Raw genomic sequence first — 20,479 nt, 5'->3', positions numbered from 1 at the left:
TTGTTTGATGTTTGGTCCCATTGAAGAGAATCAGTGGAACATTATTCCTTTGCTGCATCCTTCATCTCTTTTTAAACACAGAACTACTGGTTATACATGCGTGTTACCCGGCGTTTGCTGCACATCGCGGGGGTTCCGTCGCTCAGCGTCTTATAATGAAACCTTCCGCTCAACAATCCCTCACCCCTGTCCATCTTAAGCTACTATCTCAGTCTCTCCTATCTGACTGACCGCAGGCGAGTGACTGTTTCGTGCGGATAATTTACAGCTTTCATGTCGGAGGTCAAGCGCACACCAGACGTAAACAAACTTGTGTTATTTTATCGCGTTAATCTTGGCTGTATTAATCGCAGCGATTAGCGCGTTAACTTTGACAGCCCTAGTTTTATATGAATAAATGAATATATCAAAATAAATAATTTTTTTGTCTGTGGTCCAAACAATACTCAATGGCTGGCTAACCTATCTGTCACTGTGCTCCTGCAGCACATCACTGTAGTTTTCAGCCCATGCCATAGAGGCGCTCACCACTGAAGCGCAGACAAAAGCCAAAAAGTTAGTCATACAAAGTGTTTCTGGTGCACAACTTTGGCAACAGTGGCAAGAGGGAGGAGACGTGTTGTAGTGCATGCAATTTAAAAAAAACAAACTAAAATAGGATGAGCTGAACTATATTTTTAATTATAAGCAAATGACAAACACACAATATGCTAAAGACACGTTTTTAACTATTGCCAAGTTTGTAAATTTAGCTTCAGATTACACACATATATGTATATGTATATATATAAAGCTTTGATTAAAATCACATTGTTGAGTTACTATATTCAGTCAAGAAATTTTGAAAATGACAGCTGAAGACATTTGACTCAGTATCGTGCGATAGTATCTACTGCAAAAGATCGGATTATGATCAAGACTAAAAATAAAAGGCAGGTTAGTGAAGTGAGAATCTACATGGTGAATAACTGGGCTCACAGACTGTCTGGCTGAGCGAGTCTGCTAAATATGGATGCTCATATGGTTGCAGGATTTGCCTTGGAAGCGGAAAAAGTTCACAGTGAAACAGACACCAATGTTTGGGCTTGTGACATATGCCTATAATTGGGAGTGAGCAAAAATAAAATACAAAAAAAACCCACCAAAATACAAAATCCGCCAAGTAGCATTTGATGTGTATTTGTTAAACTGTCCTTTCATAGCATTAGAATGCACCTGGATTTCTTCAGGGAGCCAGAAACAGCAGGGCCACAGGCTGGCAGATGGACTGCTAATGGAAACCAAAGCAGCCGGTGTAGAAAGAACTAGAGGATGAAGCCCAAACACCCTAACTGATATCTGTCATTATTCAGCTCAGACGAATGTCCTCCCACCTTCAGGGACCCTGATTGCTATCAGTTTCCTCTCTCTAGATCGTAAAGATACTGTTCAAAGGAACCTTTAGCCTACAGTACCTGAAGCAAAGGATGGTGACTGGAGGGGAGGGGTAGCCGTCACCAACCAAGGATGAATACATGATTATCCTTTCCACAATTCCAAAATTCACACAACAGTCTCACCACATGATTGGAAGATTGGTTCATCGTGTGGTAAGAACAGTAGTGTGGTTCAACTGAATCCCCCAAAGCAGCTACTAAAATGACAATTATTTGTAAGATATTGTTTTTGAATTTTAAAACGGTCAGTTTACATCTTGTGTAATCGAAAGGTAATCTTATACAGCGTCGATTTTTCACCTTTTTCTTTACAGAGCTTGTGTCTACTTATCCTCGCTATCGCTCCAACTTCCCTTCCCCTCTTCTTGCCACACGAGCTGTGGAGCCACGTGCAAATAGACAGATGACGTATTTCCACTAGCACGGCTCGACTCGACTCGCCTTGGCACGGCACGGTTATTTTGCGCTTCCACTAGCAATAGTACCTGGTACTTTTTTTTAGTACCTGCTCTGGCGAGATTCCAAGCGAGCTGAGCTGGCCTCTGATTGGTCAGACTGCCGTCACAGGGAGAGGCATAAGCAAGACACCCGACACACAACAATGCCAAACTGAATCAAATGAGTTAAGAGACTTAACAATCCTAAAAACCTGGGTTAATCTCCAACAATTACCAGGAGAAACCTCAATATTTAACAGAGGAGTCTGGTGTATAACGACAGCACTGCTGGTGAGTGGCATCACAGATACTCTTTTACGCCTACTCTCCCATGATGAATGTCTAAAATAATACTATCACTGCCTTGATCTTATAGCTGGCTGGGAGGGACATGTGTGTGTGTGTCGTGCCGTAAAGCAATTCATGTTTAGACCTGAGACTTCACTAATCTTGAAAGGCTGGTTTTCTGTTAAAAGACGGTAGGGGGGGAGTGGAGACAGCTCCATCATTTAACCATCACAATGACTACGAAACTACGATCATTAGAGTAAAATCCTGCATAGTCCCGATGTAAGCCCACAGACTCGGCTGCGAGCCACTAAAAAAGTTCTAATTCATACTCTAAATGCATTTTTTTTTTTTTTTTACAAAAATGGCCAAAATTGTTTGAATTGAATTTCCCAAATGTAAATATTTGTTTTTCAGGGATATTAAATAAGACATGATTAATTGATGAATTGATAAAATAATGTCAGATCAATGAATGTCTTTACTGTGACCCATCATTTCAGTACGCAAAATTTAGTTACTGCCTCCATGCTGAAAGATTTTGTGTTAAACACATTTTTCATTCTCTCTGAACACACAGAGATTCAATTGATAATTGATCTTCTCATCTAACCCCCTGCAAGAAAGCAAACAGACACATTTCCCAAATATCAGAGGCAAACACAAGTGGTTGACTTTCAGGGAAATGACAATTATTAACGGAGTAATTCATTTGTTGTTTTGTTGACTGATTTTCTTGGTTGTTGTGGTGACATGGTGCGATGTGCTCACCTCACGAAAGGATTGTCCTGGATTTAAATGGCAACCATGTCCCCTTTTGCTTCATCATTGAATCCCACCAAGACTATGACGATTGTAATTACAGTGTAATAACAATTTATCGTGCTCGTCAGCCATACATCTGCCCGGTTACACTCAACCCTCCCTCCGCTCCAAGCCTAGTCCAGTCACACACAGGTGTATCTGATCGACTCTGCAGATGTCACAGAGAAATTGTGCCTGAGTGAAAACCAGGTTGCTGTGATTGTTGTATGAGGCACAAGATGTTTTCCTGAGAGAGACTGACATGCTATATTATTCTATAGACAGACTTCGACTCCCTCTGTGATGATCTGTCACTTGCTTGTCACCGGTGCAGAATCCAGTCAGAAGCTACCACTGGGGGACTGTGTCCGATTTGCAAGGCTTATCGAGACATTTGCAGGAGCTGCTTGGTTGACTTTCAGTGAAAGAGTGTGTGAACTGAATGCATGTGGCTTTTATTTCCACTCATGATGAACTGATCCAGTGGACCATCGCTTTAGATCCATTCTTATTGTCTTTGGGTTGGGCTTAAGTCAGTGTAAGAAAATCGTTATCATAAATCATTGACGTGCTCTTAGTGGATATGCCATTATCAGCTTCAATATGTTACTGAAGTAATACACAGTAGTACGCTCTCCTCAGAATTTTATAAAATACTTATAAAATACAGGGTTAGGGTTAGGTTAGGTTAGGCTACGTCTAATAAATTAATAAATTGAGACTAATGCAACATAATAATACATTTAAAAAGGGAATTATCACATATTAGATCTCACATATTTTGTGTGTTTATCCTTGTGAATTTAAATCCAAATATATTCACATTCACAATATGTAAATCATCTTTTGTTATTATTATTATGTAATACTTGTGGAAATATGGGAATGTATACAGTATATATAATATATGAGTGCATAATTAACGTGTGGCCGAGTTGTTTGTCTGTGGGGAGTATAGCTCACATAAAAGTAAATAGAGAACTTTTATTAAATTTGATGCAGACTGAAGGAAAAAATAGATTTGATATGATACAAATGGTGATCTGAGACAGCACTGAATTATTGTGACTGGCCAACCTGCATGCACACTGCCTGTGCTCTTACGATTCATAATTGCCGTCATTTCAACAAGTGACAGAGGCAAAGGCTTCACCAATGATGCAGTCACAGAAAAATAACACAGAAAAATCCCCAGTTCCACTAAAGATAATGATCCCTGTGATTCCCTGATTCCTTAATATGTAGCTTGCTATTGCTATTATGTTTTTTTCCAGATTTACAGACCCTAGAACTTATAAAGGAGGTTATTTTTTTAAATGCCAGCATCATTCATGCTCTTGCATCAGTGTGTTGTTGTGTCCTATTTTGAAAACAGTGTAACCCCTGGAAAATTCAGCAAACAGAAGCCCCATTGGAACACAACAGAGATAAACTTGTATCCATCAAATGTTTTTTTCTATCCACAACTTTTTTTGTGATTGAAGTTGAAATGTTTGTTTGTAGAAATCCTTTGAATTGATCTTTTCTCAGAAGTTTATTTTTTTCGTAAGTACTTTTCCCTCAGTCACCTTGAGCACATTGTTTGCCATGTAAGTGCACCTGATTTAATTATGTCTCCACCACTCACATTCAGCAATAATAACTTACAGCTGCATAATAGATCAGGCATATAAATCACAGTATTAGATGTGATTAATGTCCCAATGTTCACAACAATGTTCCAAAGTGGTTTACAAGTGGTGGCAATAAACAAAAGCCTAGACAAATTAACATAAACATTCCAGGCATTGATTATAAATGGTGCACACACACACACACACACACACACAAATATCGACAATTAAAAACAACTGATCATCAGACTAACAACAATGCCTTGACAACAGAAGGTGTTTTTTTATAGAAGTGATTGAAAAAACGTGTACTGTTTAGCTCTATTATCTTGGTTAATACAAGGTCGACAAGACGGTCTTGAAGCCTGCTATGATGTATGGCTTAGAGACAGGAAGCAGAGCTGGATCTGAGGATCCTGAGATTTTCATTGGGAGTGACCAGGATGGACAGGATGAGAGATGAGCATATTCGAGGAACAGCTCAGGTTGAACAGTTTGGAAATAAAGTAAGAGAGACAAGGTAATGATGTTTTGGTCACATGCCAAGGAGGGGGAGTGACTATATTGAACAAAGGATGTTGAAGATGGAGCTGCCTGACAGGAGGAAAAGAGGAAGACCACAGTGCAGGTTCATGGATGTTGTGATGGAGGACATGAGGACAGTTGGCATTAGGGATGTCCCAATACAACTTTTTCACTTCCGATACGATACCGATATTGCAGCCTTGAGTATTGGCCGATACCGATATCAATCCGCTACCAGCACAAATCATACACACTTTAATTACTTATTTTGTCGTGTAACAGAGAACAATAGTCAGCATCAGTAGGTATGAGAAAAACTGACCCATTTATTATTAACCAATGGTTACATCAATTTTAACCTTCAACATAAGAATATTAGATTTTTTTGCCATGTTAATTTCATACAGTCTATGGTCTAATTACTTTCCTCCTAATTTCATCAGGAGGAAAGTACCAAGTGCTAATGGGGGTGTTTTCAGAGCACCTGTGTTTCACAGCTAACAGCGTGTCTTCAGAGAACACCCCCCTTGTTTTCACTATTTTGGATTAGCCCAACCCACACAGAGAGAGTGACTCGTCCCGCAGGTAAACTCGGAGCCCGGCCCCGCAGACGTACTTAGCTCCGTGTGTGGAGCATCAGGACACATTTAAAACACACAAAGCTCTTGGCATGGCTGGTTTTTGGGGTATAATTAACAAACGGAGGGTGTTGGAAGTCGACAGGTGGCGCTGGTTTATGAAACAATGTTGTTTTAGCAGCTCGCCTCAGGATGAGATAGCGTGGTGCTAATGGCTAGTTCGCTGATTTGAGAGGTTAAAGAAAAATGTTTAACCTCTGAAATAGCAGTAGCACACACACGCTGTTGTTGTGATCACGTGGGCTCTACATGCATCCGAGCCCACGTGATCACAACAGGCGCTGCTGGATAGAAGTGCTGGAGCAGAATGGACTCTTGTGTCTGAGCACTTATATCAGAGATTTTAGAGGCAGTCCAATATAATCCAATACTTTTTTGGCTGATATTGGAGCAATATCTGATATCAATATCGGATCGGGACATTCCTAGTTGGCATGCCAGAATAGGACACAAGGGATAGGGCAAGATGATCTGCTATGGTAACCCCTATGAGAGAAAGAAGAAGAAGATTTGGGCAAATAGTATTGGATCTAAAAGGCAAATACACATATATTCATTGGTAAAAACTTGGATTATCCCTATACACACTAAAACACATATCATAAAACATGAAATATTTCAGTAGACAGACTTACACTACCTTACTGCTTGCATGGCTCTTTGTCTGACCAGCCAGGAAAGCTGTTTCTCTTTCAGAATCAGAATCAGAATCAGAAGAGCTTTATTGCCAAGTACGATTTGCACATACAAGGAATTTGTTCTGGTGTCATTGGCGCATAACAAGCATACAAAATTTTCAAAAGTGAACAGTAAACGTATATATACACAGTATATAAATGTTTTTAAAGATGAAAAAGAGCACTACAGAAAGAGCAGTAAAGAGCAGTACGACTGGGCAGAAGTGAGTAACAGTGCAAAGTGCAAAGTTCACAGTAATGAACACAGTAATGACGTTAATATAACGCATAAAAAGGATGTAATGATAATGTGACGTGTAGAGGCAGAGGAGGAGTGTGAGGAGTCAGAGTGTCGGGGGGGGCTCCGGGCCTTGTTGATAAGGCTAGTAGCAGACGGGAAAAAACTGTTCTTGTGGCGTGAGGTTCTGGTCCTGATGGACCGCAGCCTCCTGCCAGAGGGGAGTGACTCAAAGAGTTTCTGTCCGGGGTGGGAGGGATCAGCCATAATCTTTCCTGCACGCCTCAGAGTTCTGGAGGCGAACAGGTCCTGGAGAGATGGAAGATTGCAGCCGATCACCTTCTTTGCAGACCTTCTCTGCAGACCTCTCCCTCCGTCTGTACACCTTGGTGTTAAGAGGAGGTCACGGGCCAGTTTTCATTATAACTTCATTGTAATTTATAGCTTGATCTGTGAGTGTTTCTTGCTTAATCCTTAATTCTTCAATCTCTGGGCAAGAGTTTGGGACAACAGGAGGGACGGACAGTCTTAAATAATGCCAGTGGGCATTACAGAGTCTTCCTTCCAAGATAGTACTGGACAGATGGTGAATTTAGGAAGCTTGAAAGCTCAGCACCTGGCAACATGTTTGTGAAGTTATTGCACAAACAACTTTGCCAATTCCCTGCATTTAGTTTTGCACTATGAGCAACAGAAATTGTATTTATGCAAGAAATAATTGCCTTAAGTTGTCCAAACCAGTTATGTGTCTCTTTGGACACTAACACAATGCATGTGCTGAACCTCATTATGGAAATTTTGTCGAAGCTGGAGCGAGAGAGGCACAGTGGTGTAATGGTTTGTGCTGTTGTCTGACACCAAGAACGTTCTGTCTCATACTCCAGTGTCCTCCCACTGTCCAAAGACTTACTGCATAATTGGAGACTCCAAATAGCTCATAGGTGTAAATGTAAGCAGGGACGGTTTAGTTTATATTGCCCTTTTCACACAAATACAACACAACAACTACTCCAACAAATATATAGGAATTTACTGTATAAAACTGACATTCACTCCTGCACTGGTTTGTATTGGCTGTGATCGGCAGTGATGTATTCGTGACACTTGAGTAAATGCACTCATTTCTTCACTTGCGTCTTCAATATGGATATCTTCATTCTGAGGTTTCACCTCTTCTTAGTGTTATCAAAGCACATATCCAATGATCCAATCACATGTGGACAGCGCTAACTAGGGCTGTTCATACAGTACCTGACATTAAAATATCTCCTTCTGATCACTTATGATGAGAAAGAGAGAGATGAGAGGAGCGCTGAGCGAGTCAAAGCGCTGGAATCCATTGGAAGGTCAGAACAATATGACAACACATAGTACAGCAACAATAACATTTACACAAAAAATACACAATAGTACACACACACAATTGAACTACACCATGGATGTTTGCTTATCAAAAAATAAAATCAGCTTTTATTTGTCGGCTGAGCAGCTTTTCACACACCTTTTAAAGTTTTTTGTTTTTGTCCTAAGAGCAGCACCTCTTCACGTTGTCAGGCAGAGAAAAAATGATAAAAGGCAGACTATTACTATGTAGTGTGACAAAATACTTCAGTTCTTCATTTTTTTTGACAAACAGAAACATAAATATGATGATCAGTGTTATTCTTGCAGTTTTTAGATTTTGTAAGTTAGTCGAGGTTTTACACTTTGGATGCTGTGCTGCACTCACTTCCCATTACCAAAGAAAGATATACTGGGAATAAATTGGGAGAAATGTTCAAACTTGAAAAGTCAAATTTAACTGGACACAGCAATACATACTGGATGAACATGTTTAATATTTATTGCTGCTGTTTATGCTCCTGTTGCTCCTTTACCAACACCAAATTGGACTGTATTGGCCCTCTGTTCACCTTTCTGCAGTAACAACTAAAAGCACATATAGTTTTCAACCCTTAAGTACTTCTCTCCAGGATTTTATTTTTTTAATGCATGAGCGTGTTAATGTATAATTGATGCTCTGAGGAGATAAACTGCCAACATCTTCAGTTAGGTGCCTCAGGCAGACAGAGGGAGAGCGCTTCCACTTGATTTGTTAGCTTTAAAGTTTACTGTCTCACAGCTGAGGGGAAATAAGACCTGAGTGGTGTTGGCTCACAAGCATGATGGCAGCAGATGGTTGATAGTAGCATTAATGAATGAATGAATGAGTCATGTTGCTTGTCCTTCCTCCATGCAGTCTGTGCTGAAAGGAGCTAATGTCACGGTGTTTGGCTGCCTGAACCACGGGATGCCTCTGTTCTTACGGGACAACTCATCCCTGAAATGTGAATCAGGTACGTCACAATTAACTGAAGCTGAAGCTTTCAGAACTACACTGGAATCTGAACATTTGCCTGAAATTGTACAATATGGGCGTTCTCACAGATTGTACAGGGGGCTGTACAATATGTGAGAACGCAAACCCCTGCTCCAGAACTTTTTTTTCTTTTTAGAACTTCTGCCAACTCTCTCATTAAATTTGTGGATTATATCCAAGTGAATCCATGTGAGAGCACAGCAGGAAAAGCTTCAGATAATTCACAGAGGGCGAGTGTCCTGCCTCCTGCTGCTCAAACCACCGGCCACTTTCCGCTTGCATGTTCCCGACAATCACCTTCTTTTGCGAACCCATCTGACCCAGACTATCTCCCTTTCCAGATATTTTTCAGATATTTTCTGAGGTTCATATGTGAACCCGGTCTTAAAAGGTAGACTCATGTATTGGATTCCCCTAATTAATAAACCACTCAATGTTCCACAAGTTTAGACACAATTAAATGTTATCTTTAAACTTCAACCTTCATTTCTCATTTCAGTCACCTGAACTGGTGCTAATTTCTTTCAATTCGGCGACATCGATCCACTCCCCAAACCTAATTTGTCATTTACACAAGTCTGACATTTAAATTGCTTTCACTAACTGAGCTCCAGTGCAATCTATAAGTCCCTTCAGCGGGTCCAGTTCATCGACACGCTATCCACACTAATGCAGACGTTCAGCAAAAACATTTTTGTTTTGATTTTGTTTTGATAAGTCAAGGCAGCTCAGTGTTTCAAACTTTGACCATTTTTACAAATGTCTTAAAAGCCATATTTCAAAGAAGTGCACATTTCAATTCTAGTTTTATACTGATTTGTTGTTTTCTTCTCTTGCAGAGTCGGTCGCTGGGTTTTTCCTTTCTGTGAACGCTTCTGCTAACATCACCAAACTGAGGATTCCCTATCCACAGACAGGCACTTGGTACCTCAGTCTGCGCTCCCTGTGTGCCACTGAACATGGGTACGTCAGGCTTTACTGTTAATTGTACATGTTTACACTGGACAATTTCACTCAGCTACATTTATTCTTTAAAGAAGCTGCTTCCTAAAAGTGTAATTTTGCCTAAATTTCTTATTACGCTTTAGAAAATGATGTAACATTATTATCAAACCTATTCTGGGGTATACACCAACATCCTCAGCAGCTGAGGCAAAAAAAGGGATGAAAGGTGTTGCCATTCTATAGAGACAAACAACCATTCCCTCTCACAATCAATTTTGCCTTATCCCCAAAGCTGCATATTTTTGAATGGGAGGAAACAGGAAAATCCGGAGAAGACCCTCGCAAACATGGGGAAAACATGCAAACTCTGTGCAGAAACGGCCTTTTTCCGACTGGGCCGCGAACCCAGGTCTTGCCGGCAAAGGCAAGAGTGTTAACCACTGCACCAACCGTGTGGCCCTGAACTATCTACAGTAGTGTAACTAATTGTGGACGTTCTATAACCAAAAATGACGGCAAAACGTAATTTACATCCCAAGAAATTAGAAATAAATTCACTGAAGCCAGTTGAATGGCTGTTGCTCGTAAATCTATGGCAGTCTCATTATCAGATCTTTGGCTTGGTCCCAGTCCCCCACAGCAGCCTGCTCACAGCAGACAACATTTGCTGTCGATTACAGCGACGCAATTGCAAAGTAGGACATTCAATATTTCTTTATTTGCCAAATTTAATAATTCAATTCTTTAATGAAGACAACATCCTCACCATTTAGCACAGCCTCCCTCATGCAGTCACATCCTTACCCATCTGTCAACCAGCAAATGAATACTGGATTAGCTTTGTTAAACTGTGCGCCTGGTGCACAACTGGCATATGACATAGAAGGGGTTTAGATATGAAAAGTGTATAGGCTAATTTAAAAGAACGACAACAACAAATACATTTGCATATAAGAAAAAAAATCTTATATTTTCTGAAATGAGAGGCAGGCTTGTCATTTGAAAACAGGAATTTGTGTAGCAGCTTGATTTAATTCATTAACGTTTAGCGCATAAATATGACCTCTAAAACGTACTAATACAGATTTTGAGGTCAAAGAGCAAAATGCTTCTTTCTCGTCTTTTTGTTCATTATCTTTTTCATCATGCTCACTATTCAAACTATTCAAAAAACTATTTTATTGGGAAAAAGCAGAGGAATTGCTTTGTCTATCTTTCATACAATGCACTGACCAAACATTTTAGCAAAGGCAGCTGCTCTATTTTATTCGACATACACTGGTCTTTTAGTAGAAAACCTATACACTGCGCTGTCATATGCAGTTTAATTCACATATGAAGGCAGAAAGTGCACATTCATTCTCCGAGGGTTGAGTAAAATCAGTGTAATAAAGAGAAAGTGGGGTAAATGCTTCCATTAACTTGTCCAACACAGTGTTTTTCATGAGTCCCTGTAAGTAGTAGCTATTCAGCAGATGGAGCTGTTTTTCCGAACCCTTAATGGCATAAAAATGTGAACAGAATGAAATTAAGCAGATTTCCCATCACTTGGGAGTTCCAATTGAATTTGAATAACACATATTAACAGATGGTGTGGGACACAGGCCCATCCTCACATTGCTGAGGTATGAGAATGTGGAAAAAATTAATAGAGCTATATGTCCTGTATTTTATCTCCCTTTATATAAACACACGCTAATGTCAGGAATTGGCAGAGGAAAAAGAGGAGGTAAATGACAGGTGCTCTTTAAGGTAACACTTAAGTTGAGCAGCTGTATCAATAAAAAAAAAACAAAACAATGGCGTCCAGGGAAAACGGGGGAGAAAAAACGCATTTGTTGCCTCCTGGAATTTCATTCTCTGTGACTGACTGTAGAACTCAGCGGGAAGAAATCTACAGTTTGAACACTAATAAGTGAAATGCTGTAGCATTGGGACCAAGTGCTGTAGTCTAATAGCCATGAGTCTGCATAAATAAACAATAATTATTCAAGGATTGATTGCGCACTGGGTACAAATTGGTTTTCGTATATAGCATACATATATATATACATATATGTATATATGTATATATATACAGTATATATGTATACATATATGGATATGTACAGTATATAGCAAAAATATTGGCATATCAGGCATGAATTTGGCTGACTAGCGAAATGTACACGTTAAAAGAACCTTATAAACTTGTTTTTTTTTATGTTATATAATGACCTGCAGCTATGTTCCTAAGCAACGTTGGTAGCTGGGGATGTGATTCAGAAGGCCTATCATAGACCAGAGTGTCTCATCCTGGTTCAGCTCTGGCTCAGTGTATGAGGGAAATGTTAACATAATCATAGCATCATGGGACGATGGAACCATCAAAGTCAATGTTAATCACTATCTGGGGAACACGAATGATAGTAAACTTTCACGACAGTTCATCGGTTTAGGGCAGGAGTGTCAAACATGTGGCCCGGGGGCCAGAACCGGCCCGCCAGAGGGTCCAATCGGCCCACAGGATGAATCTGTTAAAATTTCACTCTAATCTAAACGTAATGTCAAATGCTTCAGATACCCGTGACTAAATGTTTGTGCCTTTATAGATCCAGTGTGCTGTGTAAATAATAAATTTAGGCATGATATTGTTGAAATTGCACTTATATTTCTCAAGAAATTTCATGTTTTGTGAAATTATCCTTCACTAAATGTAAAACAAAGAAGAAAAAACAAAGGGGTTCCTGTTGTTCATAGGTTATTATGCTATTATTTTACTATTTTTACTGGTCCGGCCCCCTTGAGATCAAATTGTGCTGTATGTGGCCCCTGAACAAAAATGAGTTTGACACCCCTGGTTTAGGGCATTTTTTCGCTTAGACTGACATTATCTCAGTTTTGTTGTATGGTTAAAAGAAGTCGTTTGAATTTGTCGGTGAAACGCTGTGTTCCATTGTGTTCATCAAAACATCCTGTGACCTTTTTCAGGTTTGAGCCATGCACCAACGTCACAGCCGAGGTGTACATGCGCGCATATCTGACTCCATGTATCAACGACTGTGGGACATATGGACAATGCAAGCTTCTGCGCACCAACAACTACCTTTATGCTGCATGCGAATGCAAAGCAGGTAGAAATTTACTCAAAAAAATCCACTGCAAACTATTTTGTTGCATTCTCCAGCCTCTGCTTAATTTGTTGATTGGATTTTCTTGCATATAATGGTGTTTGTCTCTTTGTCTTTTGATCCAGTTTTTAATTTCAAAGTGTATTCACATTCCTTAAGCCTCAAAACAAAACAAAGCTATTTGTTTGATTTCAATGGATAAATATTTTTTTCATTAATACCCTGCATAAATATGCAGCAGCTTAAATTATTAATCAGTAATTGATAAATATTAAACGGCGTGACCATGAATTAATAACTGGAAGTGATTTGCAGCAGTCAAAAGCCTCTTTTGCACACAAGATAAACGGTTTTGTGAGGAAATTGTGTCATCACTGCTCCAAAGAATTAAGTTTAATTTGTCGGAGATTATATCGGGCAGAGGGACAAGGAACGTGGACAGAGCGAGGTGGGGAGGCACAGGTCATTTGGCAGAAGCAGACTCACAGGACAGCTGTTAAATTGTAGATGCCACTGTCTAATGAATCACACAGCAGCCTGGTAATAATCGTCTAATATAAGACAATAACACACTCTCTTAATTACGAACAGCTTTTTAATAAAAGATGAGCTTATGGAACTAAACAAAGCATGTCCTCTGAGGCTCATTGAAATCCTGCCTTTGATCTTCTTTTATCAGCGCTGATTTTCTGCAGTTGACTCCATTGTCATACTTCATATATGTGACTGCTTGTGCCCGGCAGCGCATTTGCATTCAGCACTTGCCCTCGGTCCGTCTCACACAGCGCTGAGTGATCACGCATATTTAATCTGCGTCGTCTTATCCAGTCCACTGCTTGATGAGCTCAAGTGGCAAAGCATTGGAGGGCACTCACAACAGCAGACTCCATTGTACGAGATAAACAACTACTACACGCTTTTCTGGCTCGGATGATTTTCACAGAGAAATGCACCAAAGGGGCTGAAGAAACTTTTGACTTGTTGAGATCAAACTTTTTTTCATTTCAAAGGATTCTGTAAATTCTGTGAAACAAACCACTTGATTTCTGTTGATCTTAGGAAGGCTTTTCTGAAGTTTATAAAGTTTATATGGAGCTTAAGAAAGATCTATGTTCCCCCCTCAGACTGTGAAGCATGCAAACACAAAAGCTTTCCACTGTGTTATATCTGTACTCTGTTAGATCAACATGCTGACAGTTTTTGTGTGTGTGTGTGTAAGGCTGGGATGGCTGGGGCTGCACAGACAACTCAGAGGCATACTCCTACAGTTTCCAGCTGCTCTCCACCCTGCTGCTGTGCCTCAGTAACCTGATGTTCGTCCCTCCTGTGGCCATCGCCATCCGCAGCCACTACCTGCTGGAAGCTTCAGTCTACATCTTCACCATGTTCTTCTCCACTGTGAGTGCCACAGTTTGCAAAACACTAGCGTCGACCTATGTATTACTGCTCTGTTTTTTTTGTTCGCTTATTGTGAGAGAAAGAAAGACACCAACCGTTTTGCAATGATAATGACTTTGTTCATGTAGCACCTTTAAAAAAAAAAAAAGGTTTTCTTTTTTCTTTTTTTTTTATGTGTTGACAACAAAGCCAAGACAATAAAACAAAGCAAAAGCAGAAGGCTCATGTAGTAAAATGAAGCAGACATCAGAGCCAAACAAAAGGCATGCAGGAAAGATCAAGAAGACGGAAGACAGGGTATATGCATTATTAAAAAGTAAGTGGGATTATTAAATTAAAATAAATAAAAATAGAAATAGAGATGGAAAGTTAACAAAATTGAGTTTGACAGCATCACATCAAAGTCTATAAAAATGGGTTTTAAGAAGTGATTTAAAAAGTTCTGGGAGCCTTATCTCCCCTGGCAGGGCATTCCAAAGTAAAGGGGCCCTGATCACTTTTAGTAGGGAGGATCTGAGGCTGTGAGCAGCTCAACAATTCTTCGATGCAGCTTGAAGCCTGGCCCTGCTGTGTGTGGGATGAGACATAGATGATGGATGTGCAATTTTACTAACAACACCCATGCATATATTACAAGAAATCACGCTCTGAAAAGCTGTCAATTTTACCGACCAGTGAGTGTGAAAGTCTTAAATGCATTAGATTGTTTCTCCTACTGGGATTTGAGTCTTTCCTTTCCTACTTTAAATAACACACCTGCAAAGTTTTAGTTGGAAGAGGATATGAAGGACATTTCATATCCAAAAAGTGCTTTGATCACGCATGCAACAGACCAATATTTAGTGAAGGGTAGTTCTAAAAGCAGTTCTTTTGGTTGGATGTAATTACTTAATTATTTTTCATGAATAAAAACACAAGGTTAGATGTTTTACAAACAAGAGGAAACGAGACTGGTCTGAATTAGTGCAACATTTTTGTTGTATGAAATACTGAAAACCAAAAATGTGGTGTGTAATGATAATAATGAATAGGGAAACCAGAACACAATAGTTGGAAATCAAATTACTCACCATTCACAACCAACTTTAACTAGGCTAACGGGACATGGAATACAACACAATAGACACTTTTTAGATGTAACTAGAAAACCATGTCAGCATGGTATTTATTTAGGATCATATTGTACATTTAGCCAATGAAATTATTTTTTTCAACTTGACTTTGAAATGACTGTCTGCTGTTTGTGTGTCCAACTATTATTTTCCTTTCTCCTGACAGTTCTACCATGCATGCGACCAGCCGGGTATTGTGGTGTTTTGCATCATGGAGTATGATGTCCTGCAGTTCTGTGACTTCCTCGGCTCGCTGATGTCAGTGTGGGTCACTGTCATTGCTATGGCAAGGCTTAAGTCCATCATAAAGCAGGTACATTCCTACTGTGACGCTGTCTTTACACAGGATCAAACAACCACAGATTTTAAAGGGATGCAGAGCTGTGTGTCCTGATATTCAGAGTAAATGTTTCTTAAATTAAACATAATTTTGCATCTTTCAAAGTGTACATGTTTTAGCGTATTAGATTCAGATTCAGTACCTTCAGCAGGTTTTAATGCACAACAGGATAACAGTAAATCTATTTGCAGGAATTAAGAAGTCCTTGGCTCTAAGTAATTACAGAATTCTGGCTTGGATTGTTTGAGGGTCCAGGTGCAGTGGTAGACAGATATTCACAAAGCTGCATGCAGGGAGGGAAGCTGGCTGAGTGTGGCTAGATATTGTTAGCTAAGTGATCCTGGCACTCGGTAAAGACAAATTAGTTTCAGGCAGAGAAGCAAAGTAGTAGAAAAGTGCATCTAAACTGTCTTAACAGTCTGGCAGAATTCAGCTTGTTTGCTGGTCCTTAAATAGTACTGCGGCTCGTGCTCTTGACTGAATGACAAAACTCAGGTGTATCGGAGTGTCGGTGGAAGCTACATCCAACCAGGAATACACAAGCTTTGTCCCCGTTTAGGGGCGGCATCCTTGTGTCACAGCTGCACAACTAGGCTGTGCCATTTCAAATACTCCTTCAAACATGGCCGACAAATGTCCCCCAACTCCCAAGTGACGAGTGGCCTGTACATTCTCCGCAAGAACAGAGAAATGTGTTCTCTCTCCCAGGGCTGGGAGCAAAGAATGATGTCATTATTTCCTCGCAGCCCTCGTTTGGGAGTTCTTGCAGCTTGTTCTTGACACATCATCTGGCCATAACTTTTTTCTTGTGTGTTGTCCGACAACTATTGTGTGATTGGCTAGAAATTTGAAGTGGGTGTAGTTAATGCTGTCATCCCTATGAGCACTTCCCAGGAGTTCTGCACTTGAGTTTCTTGTTAAATATGAAATACCAAATAACTTTGTTGTTGTTCTTGCCACCTCGAGAAAAAGAACACATTTCTCTGTTCTTGTGGAGCATGTACAGGCCTTAAAGGCCACATAGACCGGAAGCTCCAATTAACGCTGCTTTTGCGTGTGTGTCTGCGTCATTACCTCGTTTATGAAACCCTAAAGTTTCAGAACAGTTCAGCCACTGCTGAGAAATTAGCTGAGTTTTATTGTTTTCCTGGGCTCTGCGAAGCAGAAAGGCACTTCTGTTTGCTGATGATGTCATCAGGAAACCTCACCACTCCTCTCACCACCGCAGCTCCTCCAGTTGCGTACATTCAGCCGCAGAAGAAGAACGGTGGGGGGGGCTGCGTATCTGAGAGCTGACGTGCTAATTACGTCACTTCCAGGTACCTGGCCAAGTGGGAAAGCTCTCGTTGGCTGGCCAATCACAACACAGTCCACGTTCCGGGGGGGTGATTTTGGTCTGAAACAGCGCGGCTGACGAGAGCGTCAGTGAGGAGATATTTTGATCGGCTCGTTTGCAGCGACTAGGAGGTTTTTGACCATGAAAACAAGTTAATATATGTAAGTAGACCTCCGTAACTAACATATATGTGCTTTGATGTCACCTTTAAGCATCCTATGGTGGATTGTTCTCAGGCCAACCCATTCCAAGATTCCCTGGTGCACTGGTGACAATGCTAATGATTTACTTATGCAGGTGGCTGAGCCACAGAAAGTGCTGCAATGCAAACTAGCGGTGAGGGCGGGGCAAGCCGGTGATACCAACAAGAAATCATCTATCGACCAGAACGTCTCATTTTGCTGGGAGATCAAGTCCTGAAGTCCACATTTAGTCCCGAGTGGAGATACGGCCACAAATGTTGAGAGCATGACCTGGATGATAACAAGCAGACACGGTTTACAGATGGAACCAGAACTTTCCAACGGATATGGCTAAATAATTCAAATAATTTATACTCAAAATCCGACTGCCACTGGGGTGGCTTGTGCTCCCCATTGATTCTCTATACAGAACAGTCACACACCACTAAGCAGAATCAATAGTACTGTGAAAACAAAACACATAGTACCAACAGTCTCATAACACTGCAGACTAATTTTACTGCTAGCACTCAATAACTGCGAAAAGGCTCAAATTTACTGAAGTAACTGAACTGCCTTCGGATATTCCGATGATTCAACCTCAACCCTGGCTCCTCATACTGCCCTGCTGTTGCTCTTAAGGGGTTTTACCTTGAACTCGATCATACACAACACGCCATTTCCACCTCCTTTTGCCTCACAAACAAGGCTTTGTCCAATCAAGGTGGAGCAGCCATTCACAAACAACCACTTCACTATTTTTTCTTCACAAAAACGCCACATGTTAATGAAAACGGTCATTCTCTGACCATAACACATGTCTGCTTGCTACATGATTCAGCCTGGCAACACTTAAGCTGAGAGCTCCTTGTTAGTAGAGCAACAACTTGACACAAGCCCTGAGTCAAAGAGGGATTAGAGGAGTGAGCGTGAGAGCTGTGTAATGGGAGTCTAAAGAAAACGGATGAAAATGCAAAGAAGAAACAAGTTTCTAGAACTGAAACAATTACTCGATTATTAATTGTCAACTATGTTGATAATCGATTAATCGATTTCTTAAATGTGAATAGTTTATGGTTTTTTTGCTCCACATAGCAAAGAAATTGAAACTGAATCATTTTGGTTTGTGGACAAAAACGATTCATTTCCAGGTTTGACAAACACTGATTAACATTTTATTATTGATGAAAATAATCGTTAGTTGCAGCTCTACACGTTTTTTTGTTTCTTTGGTAACTTTGGGGGGTTTGCGCCTTTGTCGCAAGGCAATCTTTACTCGGCGACCACAACCTGAGAGCTTCTGAGAGGATTGAAGTTGTCTCTTATTGAAATTATTGAATGCATTAAACTAGTGGTTCCCAACCTTTTTTCCCTGAAGCCCCCCTTGCTTGTGTCCAGGACAAACCAGCCCCGAGCCTCTGTCCAGGGCACGCATACAAAAAAAGAATGAAGTAGAAAATTTTCGTGAAAATAAACAGCAGTTGGAGGTTTTTGTTCCTATTCTCACAGTGTGTATAGATGCTTCCATTAAATCAAAACCAAGGTATTGCCTTGTTTTCTTTTTTTGATCCCGCCGAGTCTTTGGTACTTTAACGTTTCTCAGACAACAGGACCGTGATCAGGTGTTGGTGATGAATAGATTAATAAATTGAAAGGTGGACCAAAGAAAATATAGTTTTTTCTTTGCGTGATACTGACTTCTAATTATCCAGTTGAGTGTCTGATTGAAATGCACAAATATAATTATATTGACCTCACAAACTCAGAGCAGTCAACACTCTGCGCCCCCCGTGTGATCTCTGGCGCCCTCCTACGAGGGGCTTGGACCCCAGGTTGGTAACCATGGCATTAAACTAAGAAAAAAAATCAAAACAAAGACCAGAACTGCTTTTCCCTCACAGCAGCTTTGCAGGATGTGTAAAAAAATGTGTCTGCTTCCATCCTCTCCTTCATCATCTGATTTGGGACCTTAGTCAGAATGATGGACGTAGACATCTTATTTTAGTGGACAAAGACCAGTGTGACCTACTTCTTTGGATTGAGTATCAAATAGATTAACTTGCAGCCCTCGCTGGATTCCAACAACTTTTTCGTCTTGGCATGTCACGATGGATATGCTCAGCGATAGTGCTGCATCACAATGGATGCACGTCGCAGTGACGTTATTCTAATTTGTGAGTGATACTCTCTGGTGGAAATAATGACATTTCAGCAGAGGTTTGCCTGGTGTCTCATTTTTTTTGTAAGCCATAGCAATATCAAACGTGTTAGATTCATTGATGTGCGGTCATAAATTATCTTGTGGTTGACATATTGAGAACAGGTGCGCCTTCTCCATGGGTCACTCCCTGGCTGCACACCAACATGAAGCAGTCTCAGGGATGTGTGTGTGTGTGTGTGTGTGTGTGTGTGTGTCCATAAGGATGGGGGAGGGAAAATATATGAACATCTGCTGTCCTCAAGAGTTTTAGTTTTTGCTGAGCCCTGCAGTACACAGTCACCAATCAAATCGAACATGTTAGGACTGGCTAGCGGAACAAATGTGTGTGTGTGTGTGTGTGTGTGTGCATGTTTCTTTGTGTATGTATTATTTTTTTTCATTTATGCTCATGCATACTGCTGTGTGTCTATGTATGTGACTTTTACCCTTCAAAGATCTAAACTTGTACCAAGTGCAAAGACACAACATCCCGTATCTCAAGGCACATGCTCCCCCATCCCCCCTCCCCCCAATAATTCCAATATCTAGACTGCGTTTGCTCTTTATCTTCTTATGACCACATAAGTGATGTTGGTAACAATTTTGTAATGAGATAATGCTAATTCCATATGATGCAATTTTCACATTGGTGGTAATATGGAAAATGGTCTGTATGTATATGACGCTTGTCTAGTCTTGATGACCACTCAAAGCTGCTTTACACTACAGTTTTGCCATTCACCCTTTCACACCCATTCACTCACACTTTCAGCACATCTGTGTGCAGCACATTTTCTTTCACTCATCTCTCATACCCATTTACACGCTGCCGGCACAGCCC

General features: G+C 40.5%; 1 protein-coding gene across 1 annotated transcript in view; it reads left to right on the top strand.

Annotated features, from left to right (window-relative positions):
* Positions 1-20,479, top strand: part of tmem8b (transmembrane protein 8B) — a 42,815-nt gene that overhangs the window by 13,208 nt on the left and 9,128 nt on the right. The window contains exons 7-11 of the mRNA XM_044027202.1: positions 8,896-8,992; positions 9,855-9,978; positions 12,931-13,073; positions 14,290-14,468; positions 15,747-15,893. Of these exons, the coding sequence (XP_043883137.1) occupies positions 8,896-8,992; positions 9,855-9,978; positions 12,931-13,073; positions 14,290-14,468; positions 15,747-15,893 (690 nt within the window). The remainder of the gene's footprint in view (positions 1-8,895; positions 8,993-9,854; positions 9,979-12,930; positions 13,074-14,289; positions 14,469-15,746; positions 15,894-20,479) is intronic.

The sequence above is a fragment of the Solea senegalensis genome, linkage group LG5 (assembly GCF_019176455.1).
Source record: "Solea senegalensis isolate Sse05_10M linkage group LG5, IFAPA_SoseM_1, whole genome shotgun sequence".
Lineage (NCBI taxonomy): Eukaryota > Metazoa > Chordata > Actinopteri > Pleuronectiformes > Soleidae > Solea > Solea senegalensis.
This window is presented reverse-complemented; position numbering and strand designations above follow the sequence as displayed.